At 51.5% G+C, this 23,302-nt stretch overlaps 1 protein-coding gene across 1 annotated transcript; it reads right to left on the reverse strand.

Moving 5' to 3' along the window:
* Positions 1 to 51: 51 nt before the first annotated feature.
* On the reverse strand, positions 52 to 21,882 carry LOC132571618 (zinc finger protein 157-like). The gene is made up of 9 exons (XM_060238415.1): positions 21,719 to 21,882; positions 19,664 to 20,160; positions 19,316 to 19,430; positions 18,382 to 18,458; positions 18,124 to 18,250; positions 13,922 to 14,937; positions 8,859 to 9,270; positions 5,760 to 5,820; positions 52 to 232 (listed from the first exon to the last, which is right to left on the reverse strand). Exons 2-9 carry the CDS (start codon positions 20,084 to 20,086, stop codon positions 52 to 54), a joined length of 2,412 nt encoding a protein of 803 aa, XP_060094398.1. The 5' UTR covers positions 20,087 to 20,160; positions 21,719 to 21,882.
* Positions 21,883 to 23,302: the final 1,420 nt, after the last annotated feature.

Here is a 23,302-nt window from a genome sequence, read left to right on the forward strand (position 1 = left end):
CCCCCACTTTGCATTTCTTGCCGGGCCTCTCTAGCCAATGGCTTTCTGGCATTAACCCTTTCGGCGCTGCAGAGGAGCGCAACCTGTGCCTTCCTGTCCTCTCCAGAATCCAGGCTGCATCTGCAGTGCTGCTCCATGGGGCTGCTCGGGAGTAACTGCGCGGGGCTGCATGCCCGGAGGATCCAGGGAACGGAGGCTGAAGCTGAATCCCTGCAGCTCCTTGGAATAAAGACTGCAGAAGAACGGGGCGGGGGAGAGGAGGAAGGAAGCGGTTTTCTGTGCCCCTCCTCCCCCAGTGCAGTGGGAGATTGCTGGGGGAGGGGGGGAGCTGGGAAGGCGGGGTTTGGGGGCAGGAGGGGATCCATAGTGCTCTGATGCCCCCTTTCCTTTCCTGCAGGGGGGCTGGTCTCTGCAGTCTGGAGATGCCCTGTTCTTAGAGTGCTCATAATTCGAGTCTTCCTGCAGATAACATGGTTATCTCTTTCCAGGCCACATCCCAGTATGCGGCCATTGGTTAATCTTGAGAACCTCTATCCAGTTCTGCAAACAGGAGGGTGACGGGATGAGGATGCTGCTGAGAACTCCTGGAAAATTCCATCAAGGAGGACCCTTGATTGGGTCATTAGGACCAGATGACACTAATGATGCATAATACGGGGTGGCCAGCGGTAGCTCTCCAGATGTTTTTGCCTACAACTCCCATCAGCCCCAAGCAGCATGGCCAATGTAGGCAAAATACATCTGGAGAGCTACCGTTGGCCACCCCTGATATAACTAATACAAGTAGAGATGGTGAAGATGATGATGATATTGGATTTATATCCCGCCCTCCACTCCAAAGAGTCTCAGAACGGCTCACAATCTCCTTTCCCTTCCTCCCCCACAACAGACACCCTGTGAGGTGGGTGGGGCTGAGGGCTCTCACAGCAGCTGCCCTTTCAAGGACAACCTCTGCCAGAGCTATGGCTGACCCAAGGCCATTCCAGCAGGTGCAAGTGGAGGAGTGGGGAATCAAACCCGGGTCCCCCAGATAAGAGTCTACACTACACCAAACTGGCTCTCTCTGAGAGGGAAGCCAAGCTAACAGATGTCTGTAATCCCAACCACAGGAGGAAGGGTGTGTTGGAAAGGCTGCCAACAGAGAAATGAGGATCCGGCCCCTTCCAGAGTCTTTCTGAAGGCCTCTCATCCACTTTGTCTTAGGCCAGGGGTGGCCAACGGTAGCTCTCCTGATGTTTTTTGCCTACAACTCCCATCAGCCCTAGCCAGCATGGCCAATGGCTGGGGCTGATGTAAGTGGCAAAATAGAGTATATTGGAAGCCGCCTGGAGGGGAAGGGGTTTAAGGGAGAGCCCCCAAATTTGCAGGGGACCTGCAGGGGACTCTCCCCTACGAACCCCCCAAGTCTGAAAAAGATTGCGCCAGGGGCACCCAAAGAAGGTGCCCCTATCCCACCATTATACCCTATGGGCCATTGAAATCAATGGCAAAATAGGGCATTATCAGAGGCTACTGGAGATCTCTCCAGATTGCAGTTTAGCCCCAAACTAGAGCGCAGTTCCTCTGTAGAAGATGGCTGCTGCAGGTGTGTGTGGGGGTATTTCCTCTAGGGCAGTCTACCTCTGGAGGACCTGTCCCTCCTCAGAAACTTCCCAACTTAAGAGTTAGCCATTGCTGTCCTGTCCATCTTCCAAGAGCTCCAGCCAGGGCCCTTCCCCCTCCTCTCCACCACCCACCCTGCAAGGTAGACCAGTCAGAGAGGGAAGGCTTGGCCCAAGGAGACAGCGTCGGACCTTCTTCATAAGAACATAAGAGAAGCCATGTTAGATCAGGCCCATCCAGTCTAACACTCTGTGTCACACAGTGCCCCCCCCAAATATATATATATATATATATATATACACACACACACACACATACACACACACACACTGTGGCTAATAGCCACTGATGGACCTCTGCTCCATATTTCCATCTAAACCCCTCTTGAAGGTGGCTATGCTCCTGGCCGCCACCACCTCCTGTGGCAGTGAATTCCACATGTTAATTACCCTTTTATCCGTTTTAACCTGTCTGCTCAGCAATTTCATCGAATGCCCACGAGTTCTTGTATTGTGAGAAAGGGAGAAAAGTACTTCTTTCTCTACTTTCTCCATCCCTTGCATTATCTTGTAAACCTCTATCATGTCACCCCGCAGTCGACGTTTCTCCAAGCTAAAGAGTCCCAAGCGTTTCAACCTTTCTTCATAGGGAAAGTGTTCCAGCCCTTTAATCATTCTAGTTGCCCTTCTCTGGACTTTCTCCAATGCTATAATATCCTTTTTGAGGTGCGGCAACCAGAACTGCACACAGCACTCCAAATGAGACCGCACCATCGATTTATACAGGGGCATTATGATATTGGCTGATTTGTTTTCAATTCCCTTCCTAATAATTCCAGCATGGCGTTGGCCTTTTTTATTGCAATCGCACACTGTCTTGACATTTTCAGTGAGTTATCTACCACGACCCCAAGATCTCTCTCTTGGTCAGTCTCTGCCAGTTCACACCCCATCAACTTGTATTTGTAGCTGGGATTCTTGGCCCCAATGTGCATTATTTTGCACTTGGCTACATTGAACCGCATCTGCCACGTTGACACCCACTCACCCAGCCTCAACAGATCCTTTTGAAGTTCTTCACAATCTTCTCTGGTTCTCACAACCCTGAACAATTTAGTGTCATCCGCAAACTTGGCCACTTCACTGCTCACTCCCAACTCTAAATCATTTATGAACAAGTTAAAGAGCATGGGACCCAGTACCGAGCCCTGCGGCACCCCACTGCTTACCTTCCTCCACTGCGAAGACTGCCCATTTATACTCACTCTCTGCCTCCTATTTCTCAGCCAGTTTTTGATCCACAAGAGGACCTGTCCTTTTACTCCATGACTCTCAAGCTTTCTAAGGAGCCTTTGATGAGGAACTTTATCAAAAGCTTTCTGGAAGTCAAGGTAAACAACATCTATCGGGTCTCCTTTGTCCACATGTTTGTTCACCCCCTCAAAGAAATGTAACAGGTTAGTGAGGCAAGATCTTCCCTTACAGAACCCATGCTGAGTCTTCCTCAATAACCCGTGTTCATCAATGTGCCTACTCATTCTGTCCTTGATAATGGTTTCTACCAACTTTCCCGTTATTGAAGTCAGACTGACTGGCCTGTAATTTCCCGGATCTCCTCTGGAGCCCTTTTTAAAGATAGGGGTGACATTTGCTACCTTCCAATCCTCAGGAACGGAGGCAGATTTCAATGAAAGATTACAGATTTTTGTTAGAAGATCCACAAGTTCAACTTTGAGTTCTTTCAGAACTCTCGGATGTATGCCATCCGGACCCGGTGACTTATTTGTTTTTAATTCATCTATCAGTTGTAGGACCTCCTCTTTTGTCACCTCAATCTGACTCAGGTCTTTCAACACCCCTTCCAAAATTAGCGGTTCTGACGCAGGCAAAAAGTTCTCATCTCCCACAGTGAAGACGGAGGCAAAAAATTCATTCAGCTTCTCAGCCATTTCCCTATCCTCCTTCAGTAATCCTTTTACCCCATGGTCATCCAAGGGCCCCACTGCCTCCCTGGCTGGTTTCCTTCTTCTAATATATTTGAAGAAATTTTTATTGTTGGTCTTTATGTTTTTTGCAATATGCTCCTCATAGTCCTTTTTAGCCTGCCTGATCACAGTCTTGCATTTGATTTGCCACAGCCTGTGTTCCCTTTTACTAATCTCACTTGGACTGGTTTTCCACCGCTTAAAGGAGTCCTTTTTACCTTTTACAGCTTCCATTACTTTGCTTGTTAACCATGCAGGCCTTTTCTTATGCCTGTTTGTGCCTTTCCTAACTTGTGGTATGTATTTTATCTGAGCTTCTAGCGTTATAGTTTTAAATAGTCTCCAAGCTTCCCCAAGGAAGCGGAACTATTAGTAACATCACCGCTGGGGACCGAGCAAGGTGCTCCTTTCGTTGTGAGGGAGCACGATGTTAGGTGTATAATGAAAGCAGTAAATTCTAGAAAGGCTGCAGGTCCCGATAATATCCCTGGTTGTGTAGTAAAGGAATGTGCAGGGCAGTTAGCTGGGGTGTGGACTGAGATTTTCAATCGTTCTTTGTCACAATCTATTGTTCCCACTTGTTTGAAGGCTTCTCTTATTGTCCCAATACCAAAGAGAACGCCAGCAAAGGTTTTAAATGACTATAGGCCAGTGGCTTTGACTTCTGTGATAATGAAGTGTTTTGAGCAATTAGTTCGAAAATATATTATTTCCTGCCTTCCTGTTAATTTTGATGAATATCAGTTTGCTTACAGGAAAAACAGATCTACTGAGGATGCTGTTAATACTGTCCTTTATACTGCCTTATCGCATTTGGATAGAAAGGGGACGTATGTTAGAATGTTGTTTGTAGATTTTAGCTCCGCTTTTAATACAATATCACCCCATAGATTGTTGTTTCTTAAGGATTTGAAGCTGTCGGACTCTATATGTGAGTGGATTTTGAACTTTTTATCAGGTCGTGCACAAAGGGTTAAAATGGACGGATATACTCTTCCGTGAAGATCTTAAATACTGGCACCCCTCAGGGATGTCTCTTGAGTCCACTTCTTTTCACTATTTACACGTCTGATTGTGCTTCTAGCAGTCTGAGTAACAAAATTATTAAGTATGCAGATGATACAACGCTGGTGGGGCTTATCTCTGAGAATGATGAGTGCGTATAGGAGGGAAGTTCATCAGCTGTCCCTTTGGTGTAAAATAAATAATCTTATTTTTAATGCAAATAAGACGAAGGAAATCATAGTGGGTTATAGGAAGAGTAGGTTGGACATTCAGCCGTTGCTTATTCATGGTGTTATGGTAGAACAGGTGACAGAATGGAAGTTTCTGGGAATTACCATAAAACAGGATTTAACATGGGGGGCAAATACTTTAGCTCTAGAGAAAAAGGCCCAGCAACGACTTTACTATTTAAGACTCTTAAGATCACAACAACTGTCAGGGAGTCTGCTGGTTGCCTTTTATCGTAGTTCCATTGAGAGCATCTTATCTTATTGCCTCTGCGTGTGGTTTGGGAGCTGCACGGAAGCAGAGAGAAGGGTGCTCCAAAGAGTGACGGTAAGAGCACAGAAGATTTGTGGATGTTCTCTTCCCTCATTGGTGGATCTGTATAATAGGGGATGTAAAAGGAAGACACAGATGATCTTAAGGGACCCTTTACACCCGGGCCACTTGCTATTTGAGATCTTACCGTCAGGTAGACGATATAGAGTGTTGAAGGCTAAGACAAATAGATTTAAGGGCAGCTTCTATCCAAGTGCTGTGGTTAGGCTAAATGCAGGGTTATGAATGTTTATTTGTTTTAGACGTATTTAAATGGTCTATGTATATGTCCTTTTGGTGTTGATGTGTTGGTATGTTTGTGGAAGAGCACCTCATTTCGTTGCTCTCATTTTTTTTTTGAGAACAATGACAATAAATTTTATCTTCCTATAAAGATGCTTGGTTTCATGCACCAAAGCTGACCCGTCTTTTCCCCAGTCTAGGCCTCCTGCATGGAGCCTCTTTTGGGTCACACCTGCTGTGCAGACAACAAGGGATGGATCCTAGTGGAGGCTATGCCCACGGCCCAGGTAACTTGACAGAAAGGGCAGAAGCAGGTAGACAGCCCAGTTTGCAATCACTCTAAAGCATCTTTAGTATGCCTATTAGAAGTATGTAAAGTTTAAACCCACGCAAGTCACTGTTGAATGTGCGGGATAATAGGACACGGCTGCAATCATGCTCGAATTCTGCACAGGGCAAGAAAGAGACCTACAAGTAGACTCCAGCCCTCAGGCATCCTACAGCACTGCAGAAATATCTGGAACATGTTTTTAAAAATTGGTTGGGGTAGCCTCACCTAGGGCACCAAATAGCCTGACACCGGCCTTGGCTGCATGTGGAGGAGGAGAGGGGAATCAAACCCAGTTCTCCCACAGTGCTCTCTTCTTGGGGTCCCTAAATAAAGCTCTTCTTCCTTGTCATGCCAGGTGTTTTGAGGGCTGGGCTTTCTCCCTCCAGGCACTTCCACGCTTCCTCATGCCTCCCAGTATGCCCAAATCTTGCCCCACGGTAACCTCCATTCCAGAAATACCAGTTGATATCCCTGTTTCTGCCTTCTTCCCTGACTTTTCCATACTGAGCCTCCAAAAATAAGAATTTCGCTACCTGAACCAGAGAGGGGGTTGCTAATAGATTCAGTTGTGTACAAAGGCCTTGGTCCCCTTAAACTGCCACCCCGTTGAGGAACCCAAGCCGGGGCTCTCTGCATCTCCGAGGACAGAGGTTCACAACAAACCAGACTTAGCAAAAGAGATAAGGTTTATCAAATACATATAGAACAAGATTGATATGAGGCAAAACAATCTCTGTAGCCTTGTGTACGACAAGAAAGAAAAAAAAGATCTACCTCCTGAGTTTCTAGCTGAGTAAAGATTATGCGTGGGACAGAAAAGGTAGAGTGGGCTGAAGCTGAATCCGGCGAAGACTGAGGTCCTTTGCGTGGGCTGCGGCGGGCTGGGAGGGGAGATCACCCTACCGGCCTTTGACGGTGTGCCACTGATACCGGTGCGCAGAGTTAAAAGCCTGGGGGTGTTACTGGAATCCTCCTTATCAATGGAGGCCCAGATAGCTGCCACTGCTAGTTCCACCTTTTTCCATCTTAGGAGAGCGAGGCAGCTGGCTCCCTTCTTGGAACGCAGCGACCTAGTAACTGTGATCCACGCAACGGTCACCTCGAGACTAGGCTACTGTAATGCCCTCTACATGGGGCTGCCCTTATACCGAACACGGAAGCTTCAGGTAGTGCAGAACGCGGCGGCCAGGCTGTTGGTGGGACTACCTCGGTGGGAACACGTGCAGCCTGGGCTGCGGGACCTGCACTGGCTGCCGGTTGTGTACCGTGTTCGCTATAAGGTTCTGGTTATTACCTTTAAGGCCCTATATGGCCGAGGACCTGCCTACCTTAGGGACCGCCTCTCCCCATATGTTCCCCAGAGAGCACTGAGATCTAGTTCTCAAAACCTTTTAAAAATCCCTGGGCCAAGAGAGGCTAGATTGAAGACAACGAGGGAGCAAGCCTTTTCAGCAATGGCCCCGCGATGGTGGAATCAACTTCCAGAGGTGGTGCGAGCCCTGCGGGACTTGAATCAGTTCCGCAGGGCTTGCAAAACCATCCTCTTTCAGCTTGCTTTTAAGATAGAACCCGGCTAAACTGAAGTGATCTGTTGCCATCCAGTCATCTTACATACGATTGTGAACAGTAGCACCTTAACTCAATTTTAACTTATAATAGCTATTTTATCTATTTTAACTAACCTATGTAACCTAATTGTATTTTAACTTGTTTTGTCTTGATTGTATTTTATTCAAATCATGGCTGTCCCATGTCTGTGAGCCGCCCTGAGCCCGCCTTGGCGGGGGAGGGTGGGATACAAAAATAAATTTACTTACTTACTACTTACTAGAGAAAGAAGTACTTTTCTCCCTTTCTCTCAATACAAGAACTCGTGGGCATTCAATAAAATTGCTGAGCAAACATCCGGGTTAGAACGGATGTGATTAACACGTGGAATTCACTGCCACAGTAGGTGGCGGCGGCTACAAGCATAGCCAGCTTCAAGAGGGGATTGAATAAATATATGGAGCAAAGGTCCATCAGCATATTGTTGGAACTCTCTGTCTGGGGCAGTGATGCTCTGTATTCTTGGTGCTGAGGGGGGGGGGCAATGTGGAAGGGCTTTTAGCCCTATTTGTGAACCTCCTGATGGCACTTGGGTTTTTTTGTTTTTGGCCACTGTGTGAGACAAAAAGTGTTGGATTGGATGGGCCATTGGCCGGATACAACATGGCTTCTCTTATAAGAACATAAGAGAAGCCATGTTGTATCAGGCCAATGGCCCATCCAGTCCAGCACTCTGTGCCACACAGTGGCCAAAAAAAGGAGGTTCACAAGTGGGGCTAGAAGTCCTTCCACTTTGCCCCCACCCCCAAGCACCAAGAATACAGAGCATCACTGCCCCAGACAGTTCCAACAATATGCTGTGGCTAACAGCCGCTGATGGACCTCTGCTCCATATTTTTATCCAAACTCCTCTTGAAGCTGGCTATGCTTGTAGCCGCCACCACCTCCTGTGGCAGTGAATTCCACATGTTAATCACCCTTTGGGTGAAGAAGGACTTCCTTTTATCCGTTCTAACCCTACTGCCCAGCAATTTCATTGAATGCCCACGAGTTCTTGTATTAAGAGAAATGGGAGAAAAGTTCTTATGTTCTTGACACAGCAGAAAAGTACCGCTCTGACTGAATCTCTTTCAATGCAAGAAACATTAAAATTGTGTCTTCCTTGTGTGGATTCTCAGTAGCCATCAGAGTATTTCTGCAGCGGAATCTCCTTCCACAGTCTGAGAATTCAAAAGGTTTCTCCCCTGTGTGTTTATTGGTTTTCTTGAAGATTCCCCTATAACTGAATCTCTTTCCATACTATGAACATTCATAACATCTCTCCCCTGTGTGGGTTCTGTTGAAGATGGCCACACTGACTGAATCTCTTTTCAAATTCTGAGCATTCAAATAATTTCTCCTGTAGTTCCTACAATGCTGCTGAAGATGGTGACTCGTGCTGAATCTCTTTCCACACCCTGAGCATTCAAAAAGATTCTCCCCTGTGTGGGTTCTATAATGCTTTTGAAAACTGCCACTAGTACTGAATCTCTTTCCACTCTAAGCATTCAAATGGTTTGTCCCCTGTGTGGGTTCCCTGGTGATGCTGAAGATGGCCACTAGTACTGAATCTCTTTCCACATTCTGAGCATTCAAAGGGTTTTTCTCCAGTGTGTGTTCTCTGATGCTTTTTAAGATCGCCATTGAAACTGAATCTCTTTCCACACTCTGAGCATTCAAAAGGTTTCTCCCCTGTGTGGGTTCTCTGATGATATTGAAGATGAGCCTTCCGACTGAATCTCTTTCCACACTCGGAGCATTCAAAAGGTTTCTCCCCTGTGTGCGTTCTTTCATGCTGGTGAAGATGTCCTCTGTGTCTGAATCCCTTTCCACACTCTGAGCATTCAAAAGGTTTCTCCCCTGTGTGGGTTCTCTGATGACATTGAAGATAGCCACTAGTACTGAATCTCTTTCCACACTCTGAGCATTCAAACGGCTTCTCCCCTGTGTGGGTTCTCTGATGCTCTTGAAGACTGTAACTCCGACTGAATCTCTTTCCACATTCTGAGCATTCAAAAGTAGGGTGACCATAATGTCTGAAGGCCAGCCAGGGACACCTGGGGGGGGGGGGGGGGGGAGGTAGGGGTGTGCGCGCGCTTTGCGCGCGCGCGCCGCCGGAAACAGGAAGTGACGTCACTTCCGGTGACGTCACTTCCGGTGATGTCATGCCACCGCCGGAAGCAGGAAGTGACACCACTTCCTGTGACATCATTTCCCCCGCGTCACCTGCCGGAAACGGGAAGTGACATCACTTCCTCTGACATCACTTCCCCCAAATGACATCATTTCCCCCAAATGCCACTGCCGGAAACAGGAAGTGACTTCACAGCACTTCCTGTGACGTCCCCAAAAATCCCCCAAATATCACCGCCGGAAACAATTTTGTTCTCAAATCCTGTATATACTTCATCAGTATATGGGATAAGGCACTTTCTCAACTGTGCTGCATAATGCAGCCTATTTATTTTGTCCTGTTTGCTCTGTTGGCTCTATCTGCGCCACCTTCATCACTTTCGGGGTGTGGATCCCCCAGTGGGGTGCTCTCCCGACTCCCTCCGCCGGCTGTTTCTGATAGCCCTGCGCCCCCTCTTTCATTTGATATGTGTCCCGTGCGGGTGCCACCCTCCCGCCGGGAGATGCCGCAAAATGAGCCCCCTTGAGGCTTATGGCGGCAGGGCTCGGGGGAAGCGAGCTAGACTGCTGTTCTTTTGAGGGGTTATAGAGTGTTTCGAGCCCATCCCTGTGGCATCGGTCTCATCGTTGTGGGACCCAGGGGGCCGGCGCAGCGGCCCGCCGAAGCAGCCTGTCACTAATAACACAGGTCGAGATGCAGGACAGGAACCCGGAAGTGACCGACAGGCTGCTTCAGCAGGCCGCTGCGCCGGCCCCCTGGGCCCCACAATGATGGGACCGATGCCACAGGGACGGGCTCGAAACACTCTATAACCCCTCAAAAGAACAGCAGTCTAGCTCGCTTCCCCCGAGCCCTGCCGCCATAAGCCTCAAGGGGGCTCATTTTGCGGCATCTCCCGGCGGGAGGGTGGCACCCGCACGGGACACATATCAAATGAAAGAGGGAGCGCAGGGCTATCAGAAACAGCCGGCGGAGGGAGTCGGGAGACCACTCCACTGGGGGATCCACACCCCGAAAGTGATGAAGGTGGCGCAGATAGAGCCAACAGAGCCAACAGGACAAAATAAATAGGCTGCATTATGCAGCACAGTTGAGAAAGTGCCTTATCCCATATACTGATGAAGTAAATACAGGATCTGAGAACAAAATTGCACTAGAAGACACAAACACAAAGCTCCCTTACACTGAATCAGTGCTTGGGTCCACCAAAGTCAGTATTGTCACATAAGAGAAGCCCTGTTGGATCAGGCCAGTGGCCCATCCAGTCCAACACTCTGCGTCACATAAGAACATAAGAGAAGCCCTGTTGGATCAGGCCAGTGGCCCATCCAGTCCAACACTCTGTGTCACACTTAAGAACATAAGAGAAGCCCTGTTGGATCAGGCCAGTGGCCCATCCAGTCCAACACTCTGCGTCACATAAGAACATAAGAGAAGCCCTGTTGGATCAGGCCAGTGGCCCATCCAGTCCAACACTCTGCATCACATAAGAACATAAGAGAAGCCCTGTTGGATCAGGCCAGTGGCCCATCCAGTCCAACTCTCTGCGTCACATAAGAACATAAGAGAAGCCCTGTTGGATCAGGCCAGTGGCCCATCCAGTCCAACACTCTGTGTCACATAAGAACATAAGAGAAGCCCTGTTGGATGAGGCCAGTGGCCCATCCAGTCCAACACTCTGCGTCACATAAGAACATAAGAGAAGCCCTGTTGGATCAGGCCAGTGGCCCATCCAGTCCAACACTCTGTGTCACACTTAAGAACATAAGAGAAGCCCTGTTGGATCAGGCCAGTGGCCCATCCAGTCCAACACTCTGTGTCACACTTAAGAACATAAGAGAAGCCCTGTTGGATCAGGCCAGTGGCCCATCCAGTCCAACACTCTGCGTCACATAAGAACATAAGAGAAGCCCTGTTGGATCAGGCCAGTGGCCCATCCAGTCCAACACTCTGCGTCACATAAGAACATAAGAGAAGCCCTGTTGGATCAGGCCAGTGGCCCATCCAGTCCAACACTCTGTGTCACATAACAACATAAGGAAGGAAGGAAGGAAGGAAGGAAGGAAGGAAGGAAGGAAGGAAGGAAGGAAGGGAGGAAGGGAGGGAGGGAGGGAGGGAGGGAGAAAGGGAGGGAGGGAAGAAGGGAAGAAAGAAAGGAAGGAGGGAAGGAAGGAAGGAAGGAAGGAAGGAAGGAGGAAGGAAGGAAGGAAGGAGGGAAGGAAGAAAGGAAGGAAGGAGGGAGGGAAGAAAGGAAGGCAAACCCCCAACCGCCAGCCCCCCCCCCGCTTTCGGCCCCCTTACCTACGGCGGCGGCGAGTCCAGCGGCGGCGGCAGCGGCGGCGAGTCCGGCGGCGGCGGCGGAGAGGCCTTTCCGATGCCCTCCCGGGCCTCCGCCAGCACGGGGGGGGGGGTGGTAGAGGCCGGGGAAGCGTCGGAAAGGCCCGCGGGGGTCGCTGGAGGGCCTCAAGCGACCCCCGCGGGCCTTTCCGACGCCCTCCCGGGCGGAGGAGGACGGGGGGTGGGGGGTTGAGAGCCCCGGGGAAGCGTCGGAAAGGCCCGCGGGGGTCGCTGGAGGGCCTCCAGCGACCCCCGCGGGCCTTTCCGACGCCCTCCCGGGGGAGGAGGACGGGGGGTGGGGGTTGAGAGCCCCGGGGAAGCGTCGGAAAGGCCCGCGGGGGTCGCTGGAGGCCCTCCAGCGACCCCCGCGGGCCTTTCCGAAGCCCTCCCGGGGGAGGAGGACGGGGGGTGGGGGTTGAGAGCCCCGGGGAAGCGTCGGAAAGGCCCGCGGGGGTCGCTGGAGGCCCTCCAGCGACCCCCGCGGGCCTTTCCGAAGCCCTCCCGGGGGAGGAGGACGGGGGGTGGGGGTTGAGAGCCCCGGGGAAGCGTCGGAAAGGCCCGCGGGGGTCGCTGGAGGCCCTCCAGCGACCCCCGCGGGCCTTTCCGACGCCCTCCCGGGGGAGGAGGACGGGGGGTGGGGGTTGAGAGCCCCGGGGAAGCGTCGGAAAGGCCCGCGGGGGTCGCTGGAGGCCCTCCAGCGACCCCCGCGGGCCTTTCCGAAGCCCTCCCGGGGGAGGAGGACGGGGGGTGGGGGTTGAGAGCCCCGGGGAAGCGTCGGAAAGGCCCGCGGGGGTCGCTGGAGGGCCTCCAGCGACCCCCGCGGGCCTTTCCGAAGCCCTCCCGGGCGGAGGAGGACGGGGGGTGGGGGTTGAGAGCCCCGGGGAAGCGTCGGAAAGGCCCGCGGGGGTCGCTGGAGGGCCTCCAGCGACCCCCGCGGGCCTTTCCGAAGCCCTCCCGGGGGAGGAGGACGGGGGGTGGGGGTTTCAGAGCCCCGGGGAAGCGTCGGAAAGGCCCGCGGGGGTCGCTGGAGGCCCTCCAGCGACCCCCGCGGGCCTTTCCGAAGCCCTCCCGGGGGAGGAGGACGGGGGGTGGGGGTTGAGAGCCCCGGGGAAGCGTCGGAAAGGCCCGCGGGGGTCGCTGGAGGCCCTCCAGCGACCCCCGCGGGCCTTTCCGACGCCCTCCCGGGGGAGGAGGACGGGGGGTGGGGGTTGAGAGCCCCGGGGAAGCGTCGGAAAGGCCCGCGGGGGTCGCTGGAGGGCCTCCAGCGACCCCCGCGGGCCTTTCCGACGCCCTCCCGGGGGAGGAGGACGGGGGGTGGGGGTTGAGAGCCCCGGGGAAGCGTCGGAAAGGCCCGCGGGGGTCGCTGGAGGCCCTCCAGCGACCCCCGCGGGCCTTTCCGACGCCCTCCCGGGGGAGGAGGACGGGGGGGTGGGGGTTGAGAGCCCCGGGGAAGCGTCGGAAAGGCCCGCGGGGGTCGCTGGAGGCCCTCCAGCGACCCCCGCGGGCCTTTCCGAAGCCCTCCCGGGGGAGGAGGACGGGGGGTGGGGGTTGAGAGCCCCGGGGAAGAATCGGAAAGGCCCGCGGGGGTCGCTGGAGGGCCTCCAGCGACCCCCGCGGGCCTTTCCGACGCCCTCCCGGGGGAGGAGGACGGGGGGGTGGGGGTTGAGAGCCCCGGGGAAGCGTCGGAAAGGCCCGCGGGGGTCGCTGGAGGCCCTCCAGCGACCCCCGCGGGCCTTTCCGAAGCCCTCCCGGGGGAGGAGGACGGGGGGTGGGGGTTGAGAGCCCCGGGGAAGAATCGGAAAGGCCCGCGGGGGTCGCTGGAGGGCCTCCAGCGACCCCCGCGGGCCTTTCCGACGCCCTCCCGGGCCTCCGCCGCCACCGCCGGGCCCCGTGCGCGGGCAGGAAAGGCGGCGAGTGAGGGAGGGAGCGTCCCTGCGCGTGCGCAGGGCGATCTGCGCACGCGCAGGGTCGCTCCCTCCCTCCCTCGCCGCCTTCCCCGCCCGGGCGCGCGGCCCCCGGCTCTCTGGCTGGCTAAACCGGGACCTCTTAATGGTCCCGGTATACCCAGCCCGGGAGCCGTGAATTGGGGGCCAGAACCGTGAAAGTCCCGGGAGACCGGGACGGTCTGGCCACCCTGTTCAAAAGGTTTCTCCCCTGTGTGGGTTCTCTGATGATATTGAAGATGAGCCCTCCAACTGAATCTCTTTTCACACTCTGAGCATTCAAAAGGTTTCTCGCCTGTGTGCGTTTTTTCATGCTGGTGAAGATGTCTTCTGTGTCTGAATCCCTTTCCACACTCTGAGCACTCAAACGGCTTCTCCCCTGTGTGCGTTCTCTGATGCTCTTGAACACTGTCACTCCGACTGAATCTCTTTCCACATTCTGAGCATTCAAAAGGTTTCTCCCCTGTGTGGGTCCTCTGATGATATCGAAGATGATCCTTCTGACTGAATCTCTTTCCACACTTTGAGCATGCAAAAGGTTTCTCGCCAGTGTGTGTTCTTTCATGCTTGTGAAGATGTCCTCTGTGTCTGAATCCCTTTCCACACTCTGAGCATTCAAACGGCTTCTCCCCTGTGTGGGTTCTCTGATGCTCTTGAAGACTGTCACTCCGACTGAATCTCTTTCCACATTCTGAGCATTCAAAAGGTTTCTCCCCTGTGTGGGTTCTCTGATGAAATTGAAGATGGCCATTCTGACTGAATCTCTTTCCACACTCTGAGCATTCAAAGCGTTTTTCTCCTGTGTGTATTCTCTGATGCTTTTTAAGATAAGCATTGAAACGGAATCTCTTTCCACACTCTGAGCAGTTAAAAGGTTTCTCTCCCTTGAGAGTTTTTTGATGAAGCAGAAGAAAGCTACTCTGACTGAATTCATTTCTCATCTCTGAATATTCAGGTGTCTCCTCCCTGTGTATTCTTTGGTTTACAAGGAGCTGTGATCGATTTCTGAAATACTTTCCACATTGAATGGATTTCCTTGCCTTCAATATCCTTTGGTTTGAAAAATGTACATTCCACTTTCTTCCATCATGCTTCTCAACCATAGCACCGCCTGTCTTTCTTTTAGATCTGCCTTTACTCCTGATGTTTTCATCCAAGTCTTCATTTTTTACTCTATCTGGCATTTGCTGATGAAGTTCCTCCCCCTCCTCATTCCTCTGATCATTTTCTGCTGGAATAAAGAGAGAGAAACTGTTAGCACTTGGGAAAGCTGGTAAGATCTAACGGCATCTATATGACTACAGGAGGAAAGGATTGGTGGCCCTTTGGCCTCATCCATTTTGGGTGATCTTAACCACACGGCCACCTTTCCCCAGGAATATTTAAGTATAACTCCCCATTCTTCATGAAGAGCCTCAGGTGAACTCTTGGCCAGAAGGACCTTCTGAGCCTCAAGATTTCAGGCACCGAGAAGGCCTCCCTCCCTCTTTACCCATCAGCCTCTGTGCTTGTACCAAACCAAATGTTGCTCGGTAGGGAATCAAGAATCCCCTATTGGTTATTCCTGGCCTCTTCCCTTGACACAACAGTGATGGCTGCTCACTCTCAGGTGTCAAGGGGCCTGGCCATTTTTATATTTCTGTATGTCTTAGGAACGGGGGAGGGTGTACTATGCCTGCTTCATCTTGGCTTTGCTCTGTCCGTTGTAAGAATCACAAGAACGCGTTTCTGCCCTGCAGAAGGGAGCGAAGCCTCCGTCTCAAGGACACTTTATCTCTTCTCAGAGACAGCTCAAACTGCTAAATGTTTAATGAACAAAGGTGTTGCTAAGAACCAGCTTGTACCATTTTCGCGGGCTTTTGCCCTATGGTTTTGGTGGGTTGCATAAAAGCCCAGGTAAGGTATAAAGGACTGGCCAGCCCAAAGATGAGCTTTATACCTTATCTGGGCTTTTAAGCAGCCCACCAAAACTACAGTCAAAAGCCCGCGAATATGGTACAAGCAAAGAAATAAATAAAAGACTAAAGGTTTTTCTGGAAGGTCAGTACCATATTTCAGACCAAAGCCCAGAATCTGAACTAGTATAAGCGGAATGGATCTGTGAGGCAAAGAATCCGAGTTCCCCCAAGGGTTACAGGACTTATTAAGTGGTCTGATGTGACTTATGAGTGTTCATAATTTGAGTCTGCCTGCAGCTAACATCATCTTTTTTTTCAAGGCCAGATCGCAGAATGCGGTCCTTGGTTAATCGCGAGAACCTTTATCCAGCTCTGCAAGCAGAAGGGTGAGGGGATGAGGATGCTGAAAGTATCTGGAAAATTCTATCAAGGAGGACCCTTGATTGGGTCATTCGAACCACCAGACCCTAGAGAGGAAGAAACTATAATATGGGTTTGCATGAGAGGGAAGCCAGGCTAACTTTTCGCTCGTGGCATGCTAGTGCACCTGGATGATTTCTTGCTGCATCATGATGTATACTTCTCTCTAGAGCAAGCGTGTCGAAGTAATTTGTTATGAGGGCCGGATCTGACATAAATGAGACCTGGCTGGGCCATGTCGGGCCGAGCCATGTATGCACCTATTAAAACATTAGATAGCAGAGACATAAACTTCATAAAGGACAGAGACAAACAGAATTAAAGATTTTTTTAAAAATAAAACATGCTTACAACATTAGCACTTGTTGGTCTTAAGGTGCTTTCTTTGTATTTCTCCCATGGGATCCACGGAACTGGGCAAAGGAAGCTCTGGTTCTTTCCCTCTCTCCCAAGAAGATCAGGAGGGGGGGGGAGCCTCAGCCAATAGAAGGAAGAGAGGCTTGGCTCAGTAGTTCTGCTGTGCGATTGAGAGACCCAGGGAAGCAAGCTCTGCCTCCCCAAGGGAGGAGCCTCAGCCAATGGAGAAAACAGGTTTTTCTCTGTAACTCCTGTGCTATTGAGGAAGCTTTGCAAAGCAAGCTGTTATGCACAAAGAAGAAAGAGAGAGGAAGAAGGAAGCAGATGGCATCCAGTTGCATGGGGGCCTGATCAGAGCCCTCTGGGGGCCTGATTAGGCCCCTGGGTCGCATGTTTGACACCCTTGCTCTAGAGTAACTTAAGCTACAGCTGGAATACTTATGCTTGCAACAAGAGCTGCCATCTAAGTACTTCGTATCTTACATAGAACAGCTACCTTCTCTTCTTTTACTGTTGCTAAACAGCCAGTGTCAGCTGTTGACAACCAATCTCTTCCAAGTTCTCCCCCTCCCACTGCAAGAGTGTGAAGCAGGCTCCGGAAAGAACTTTCGGAGCGAAGACATGAGGCTCGCCGATGCTTCAGATCTCTCCGCCCTGAGTTCTAGCAGAATCACTACCACCCGGGGAGCAGGTTGATTGAGGCTCCCATATCACTCCTGCTCAGGACCTGGTAACCTCGCGGAAGCAACAAGTCGATTCACTGGCTAGCATCCACGGTCCAGATCCTGACCTGCTTGAATTCCTTGGCACCCTGACCCTTTGGCTTTTGGACACTGACTTCTGATTCCAGTTTGCGATTTTACTTTGGTGACTTGGCCCCTGCTTGATTCCCCGGACTTTGACCTTGGACTGGTTTGGACTCCCGGCTGCCTGCGCCCTTAGAATGTGACAGATTCATAGTAAGGGTTCTTCTACCATGAAATCAGCTACCTAGGGAAGAGGTGAGTCCCCCCTCCCGGGCACTCTGTGAGCAGCGGCTGGACAAATGCTTGTTAGGGATGCTATAGGCTGACCCTGCATCGAGCAGGGGTTGGACTAGATGGCTTCTATGGCCCCTTCCGACTCTGTGATCCCCTTATTCTAACAAGATGGCCATCTGACACCAATGCTGATTCCGTGAATTTAGGTAGACAATGAAAGGGTGGAATGGAAGGGTTGCATTGGTGCTTAGGTCTCATGGTGCTTCCTTACATGCCCAGGGAAATGAGACTGCTTCCTTGGGGTCAGGAAACAAATTCCTCCAAGCCAGTTTAGCCAACTTTCCTGGAGGGTTTTCTTGCCACCTTCCAAGCATGCAGCAACGGTACTTGTGAATTCCCTGCATTTTTCAGGGGGTTGACCCTGGAGGTCAATTCCAATTCTTGGATTCTATGAACAGGTGAAGTTTCCTTTTACTGAATCAGACCCCTGGTCCCTTGGAGTCAGTATCATCTACTCAGTCCACCATTGCTCTTCGAGATCTCAGGCAGAGTCTTTCATTTCACCTCTTACCTGATCCTTTTCATTGGAGATGCTGGGGACTGAACCGGGGACCTTTTGCATGACAAGGAGATGCTCTGACAGAGCCCCTCCCGAAGTAGTGGGACAGGTCACAAAATGATGCAGTGCTATTGAAAAATTGGGTTCATTCCTCAAACCAGTGGAAGCAATACGCACCTTTGGCACCCATAAAAGATTCTTACCCAAAAAGGCCACATTCCCATAGTTCTCCAGCATGACTTCCCAGTACAGAGCTCTTTGTCCTGGATCCAGCAGGGCCCACTCTGCCTCCGTGAAAGAGACAGACACCTCATCAAAGGAAAAGGGACCCTGAAAGAAAAAGAAGATTCCCTCCTCTTCAGATATCTCACCCTGGAAGGGAGTCGTCTGGGAAGGTACAGAAAGTAAGACTTGGGATGGGTAAATGGATCTCTTGCTGACCCCCCCCCCATCTCTCCTACCTGGATTGGAGGTGCAGCAGCTGTTCCTACACCTTGGAAAAGACAACGGCTCAAACGCATCTCTTCACTGTTTGTTCCTGAGACAAGGGAGGAAGGAAGGGTGTTTGGTTGTTTGTTCTCTGCTTCACACACGCACACCCTTCCCCGGGTCGTGAAACCATCTCCTATGTACAATTAACTCATTTTTAAACCCTTTTTAGTATCTTCTGGGAGAGGCAGAAGAGAAGCCATAGGGATTATAAAAGCTGCCAACTTATTTCAGACTTCTGTGAGATTTGTGTTTGCTCTACTGGGAGGGAAATGTGGAGTGGAAATGCAATAGCTTGAAACCTCACTGTCACATTAGATCAGATGTGACTGGAGTAATTCTGGGGACTTGAGGGTCATAGGAATGAGTTTTCAGGGCATCTCTAGCCATGCCAAATTCACAACCAGGTTTTCAGCTAGATGCAGCTTCAGCATGATATCACATCTGTCCCAAGTCCCACCCCAAGGCTCACCCCAAACCACCTGCGGCTGTTGGGCCATAGGGCACCTTTCCTACTCCACCCCACTGCCCACAGCAGCCCCTCAGATGACCCTTCAAGCACAAGCACCGAAGGCAGATTTTCCTATTATTATTGGTCCCTATAGATTGGTTTTCAGAGCTCTGCTACCCCAAAAGGTGGAGGTTCCCTTTCAAGGTTTGCCTACCTTCCCCCCTCCCCAGGGAATTTGACACCTTTTATGGAAGGAAGGTGAGATATGAAATTTTTAAATTTATGGGACAAATTGTCCTCCAGGAGTTCGCCTGACCTTTTAGAGACATCACAGTGTGTGGATATTGAGTGCCACCAATTAGCTCTGTGTTGCCTATAGAAATCTGCATTCCCCCCCTGACCTGACCTCTCTACCCATCACATTCACAGGCTCCCCAGGCACAAGGAGTCCTTACCACAGGAGAGGGTATCTTGGGCACGCTCCGCCGCCTGCACCCTCTGCCCCTGCTCCAAGGAAGCTCCTTCTGCCTCAGGGATTGCAGCTTCCGTCTCCAAAGGTGGTCCCCACATCTGAAACAGCAGCAAGGGAGGGGGTAAGAGATGGAATGGAAAAGAGATCAAGGAATGGATCCTTCCCCACTCCCAGACTCTGCAGCCTTCTATCAGCAGATTTGGTGAGTCATCTGCAGGGGTCAGAAATTTTCTAACAGAAGAGGCTCTTGGCAATTATCTAGCAAGGAAACTTTAGGATAAGGTCAGATATTCTTGTTTGAATTAGACACACCTGGAGGGAATCCCCTCACCTGTTCTGCCTGCATCTTCTCCACTGCCTGACTCAGGAGGAAACCTTTGGCCAGGGTCACCGCCTGGGAACTGATCTCCGGCCCACATCCTCTGACCCAGCCCTGCATTTCCTGGGGCAGGAGAGTCAGGAACTGCTCCAGGATCACCAGGTCCAGGATCTGCTTCTTGGTGTGGCGCTTTGGCTTCAGCCACTGGTTGCAAAGTCCATGGAGCTGGCTGCAAACCTCTTGGGGCCCATCGGCCTCATGGCAGCGGAACTGCCGGAAGAGTTGGCAGTGGACCTCTGAAGTTATGGTGTCCTTAGCCAAGATCTCAGGCCCAGTCCTTTTCCAGAATTCAACAACAGTTACAGGTTGGATGGGATGGGGGCTTTTCCTTGCCGTCTTGCCCATTCCAGGTCCCTCTGGGTGTTGCTCTTCCATCTCCTCCTTCTCCTAGGTTACTTTATCTGTGAGAACTTCCCTTTATTCACTCGGTTATGATCTGAGGCTTCTCTCTGAGGGGATGGAGAGAGACAGACAGCACTGTGTCAAAAAGAAAACAAAAAAGAATCGGCATACAAAACTGAACATCAGAAACCTTCACAGTGAGCTTTTCCCTGGTACTTCTTGTGGTTTGCCAATCAGGTTTAATATTGTTTTTCTGGACTACAAACCAAGGTTTTTAATAAGTGCCTCCTTGATTCTTTGGGGAAATTTTGTTTGTCTCTGTTTGTCTCTTTTAGGATGTTACAAGCTGTGGTGAGATGCCATTTTAAGCTTGTGTTTTTCTGGGAGTTGGCTGGAGGAGTCTGTTAAACTTGAGGCAAGCTTTGGCCTAGTCTCCTCCTCACTCCTCTCCTGTCTGGAACCAGCAATTCTGAGGAGGCCTCCTAGAGAGACCGGAAGTCTTTCAGTCCTATCTGCCAGATGGCTGCAGCGGGGTGAACCAGTTCCCGGGCAGCAACTGCATTTTTAAATAAGGGCAGGGCGTTTTTGTGTAGCAGGAATCCTTTGCATATTAGGCCACACCCCTTGACGTAGCCAATCCTCCAAGAGTTTACAGGGCTCTTAGTTTAGCCCTCCCTATAAGCTCCAGGAGGATTGACTACATCAGGGGTGGGTGGGGCCTAATATGCAAAGGAGTTTCTGCTACAAAAAAAGCCCTGTATAGGGGATTTTGGGCAGGAAGCCCTCAGCTAGTTTGCAGCAGTCCCAGGTAGGGTTGCCAGTCCCCAGGAGGGATCCCCCCCCCCAAATTTGGAGGCCCTCCCCTCCACTTCAAGGTCATCAGAAAGCAGGGGAGGGAAGGGAAATGTCTGCTATGCACTCCTTTACTCCCTATGGGAGACCAATCCCCTTAGGGTGTAATGGAGAATTGATCTGCAAGTATCTGGGGCTCTTCATGGGCTGTTTTTTGAGATAGAGGCACCATATTTTCAGCACAGCATCCAGCTCCTCTCCCTAAAATACCCTCCAAGTTTCAAAAAGACTAGACCAGGGAATCCAATTCTATGAGCCCCCAAAGAAGGTGCCCCTATCCTTCATTATCTCCAATGGAGGGAAGGCATTTAAAAGGTGTGTAAGTTCCTTTAAATGTTGAAGAAAGCAGGAGTCAAGTGGCACCTTTAAGACCAACCAAGTTTTATTCACAACCTAAGTTTTCTTGTGCTCTCTAAGCACAGCGTGCTTAGAAAGCAAACGAAAGCTTACATTCCGAATAAAACACCCTGCCTCCTCCAGCCAACACCCTGCCTCTGCACCATCCCCCGCCGAGCTGCATCACTATAGAGCGTCGGTGGGTGAGGGCAGCCAGGCTGAAGGGAAGGCCGGAAGCCTCTGTCATGTCTCTGCGGCTCCGAAAGGATTAAAGCAGAAGAGCTGTTTGCTAAAGAGGCTGAGCAAGGAGTGGGAGGGAGGACTCTGTGGACTTCCCTTCTCAGCCTCCCCCCCTCCAGAAATTTCCTAACTGGAAGTTGGCCAATTTAGGGCAGCCCTGGCTTGGCATGCATGATCCCCGATTCCCACCCACCCACAATCTAAAAGCTTATTCCCCCCCCCCCTTCCATGGCTTACTTTTGAGTAAACTTTTCCAGGCTCCAGGTGCGCTGCTTTTCTCCACTTCAGCTTCTCTGCAGCGCTTCCCGTTCTCTTCCCCAGTCCCGAAGCAAACCCCTTCTCCTGTGCATGCGTGCCACGTGCACAGGCAAAGAAGGAAAACTAGAGCCCCTCCTCTTCTCCGACCCCTCCCCCCCTTGCATTTCTTGCTGAGCCTCTCTAGCCAATGTCTTTCTGACGTTAACCCTTTCGGTGCTGCAGAGGAGCGCAACCTGCGCCTTCTTGCTCTCTACAGAAGCCAGGCTGCCATCTGCAGTGTTGCTCCATGGGGCTGCTCGGGAGTAAATCTGCACGGGGGTGCATGCCCGGAGGATCCAGGGAAAGGAGGCTGGAGCAGAATCCCAGCAGCTCCTTGGAATAAGGACAGCAGAATAACGGGGGCGGGGGAGAGGAGGAATGAAGCGGTTTTCTGTGCCTCCCCCCAGTGCAGTGGGAGATTGCTGGGGGAGGGGGGGAGCTGGGAAGGCGAGGTTTGGGGGCAGGAGGGGATCCATAGTGCTCTGATGCCGGCCTTTCCTTTCCTGCAGGGGGGCTGATCTCTGCAGTCTGGAGATGCCCTGTTATTAGAGTGCTCATAATTCGAGTCTCCCTGCAGATAACATGGTTATCTCTTTCCAGGCCACATCCCAGTATGCGGCTAGTGATTAATTTTGAGAACATCTATCCAGTTCTGCTAACAGGAGGGTGACGGGATGAGGATGCTGCTGAGAAATTCTGGAAAATTCCATCAAGGAGGACCCTTGATTCGGTCATTAGGACCAGATGACACTAGAGATATATAATACAGGGGTGGCCAACGGTAGCTCTCCAGATGTTTTTTGCCTACAACCCCCATCAGCCCCAACCAGCATGGCCAATGGCTGGGGCTGATGCGAGTTGTAGGCAAAAAACATCTGGAGAGCAACCGTTGGCCACCCCTGATATAATACAAGTAGAGATGGAGAAGATGATGATGATATTGGATTTATATCCCGCTCTCCACTCCGAAGAGTCTCAAAACGGCTCACAATCTCCTTTCCCTTCCTCCCCCACAACAGACACCCTGTGAGTTGGGTGTGGCTGAGAGGGCTCTCCCAGCAGCTGCCTTTTCAAGGACAGAGGCTCAGAGCGGCCCGCAATCTCCTTTCCCTTCCTCCCCCACAACAGACACCCTGTGAGGTGGGTGGGGCTGAGAGGGCTCTCACAGCAGCTGCCCTTTCAAGGACAGAGGCTCAGAGCGACCTATAAGCTCCTTTCCCTTCCTCCCCCACAACAGACAACCTGTGAGGTGGGGGGCTGAGAGGGCTCTCACAGCAGCTGCCCTTTCAAGGACAGAGGCACAGAGCGGCCTACAATCTCCTTTCCCTTCCTCTCCCACAACAGACACCCTGTGTGGTGGGTGGGGCTGAGAGAGCTCTTACAGCAGCTGGCTTTCTAAGGACAACCTCTGCCAGAGCTATGGCTGACCCAAGGCCATTCTACCAGGTGCAAGTGGAGGAGTGGGGAATCAAACCCGGTTCTCCCAGGTAAGAGTCCGCACACTTAACCACTACACCAAACTGG

This window comes from Heteronotia binoei, chromosome 5, assembly GCF_032191835.1.
Source record: "Heteronotia binoei isolate CCM8104 ecotype False Entrance Well chromosome 5, APGP_CSIRO_Hbin_v1, whole genome shotgun sequence".
Classification (NCBI taxonomy): domain Eukaryota; kingdom Metazoa; phylum Chordata; class Lepidosauria; order Squamata; family Gekkonidae; genus Heteronotia; species Heteronotia binoei.

What these genes read in the sequence shown, in the direction of transcription:
- LOC132571618 (XM_060238415.1), bottom strand. Translation starts at nt 20,086, where the DNA reads ATGGAAGAGCAACACCCAGAGGGACCTGGAATGGGCAAGACGGCAAGG. An exon ending in CCAAGATACCCTCTCCTGTG is followed by an intron (nt 18,459 to 19,315) that starts GTAAGGACTCCT and finishes CCCTTGTCTCAG; the next exon opens with GAACAAACAGTGAAGAGATG. An exon ending in TGGGAATGTGGCCTTTTTGG is followed by an intron (nt 14,938 to 18,123) that starts GTAAGAATCTTT and finishes TCTTTATTCCAG; the next exon opens with CAGAAAATGATCAGAGGAAT.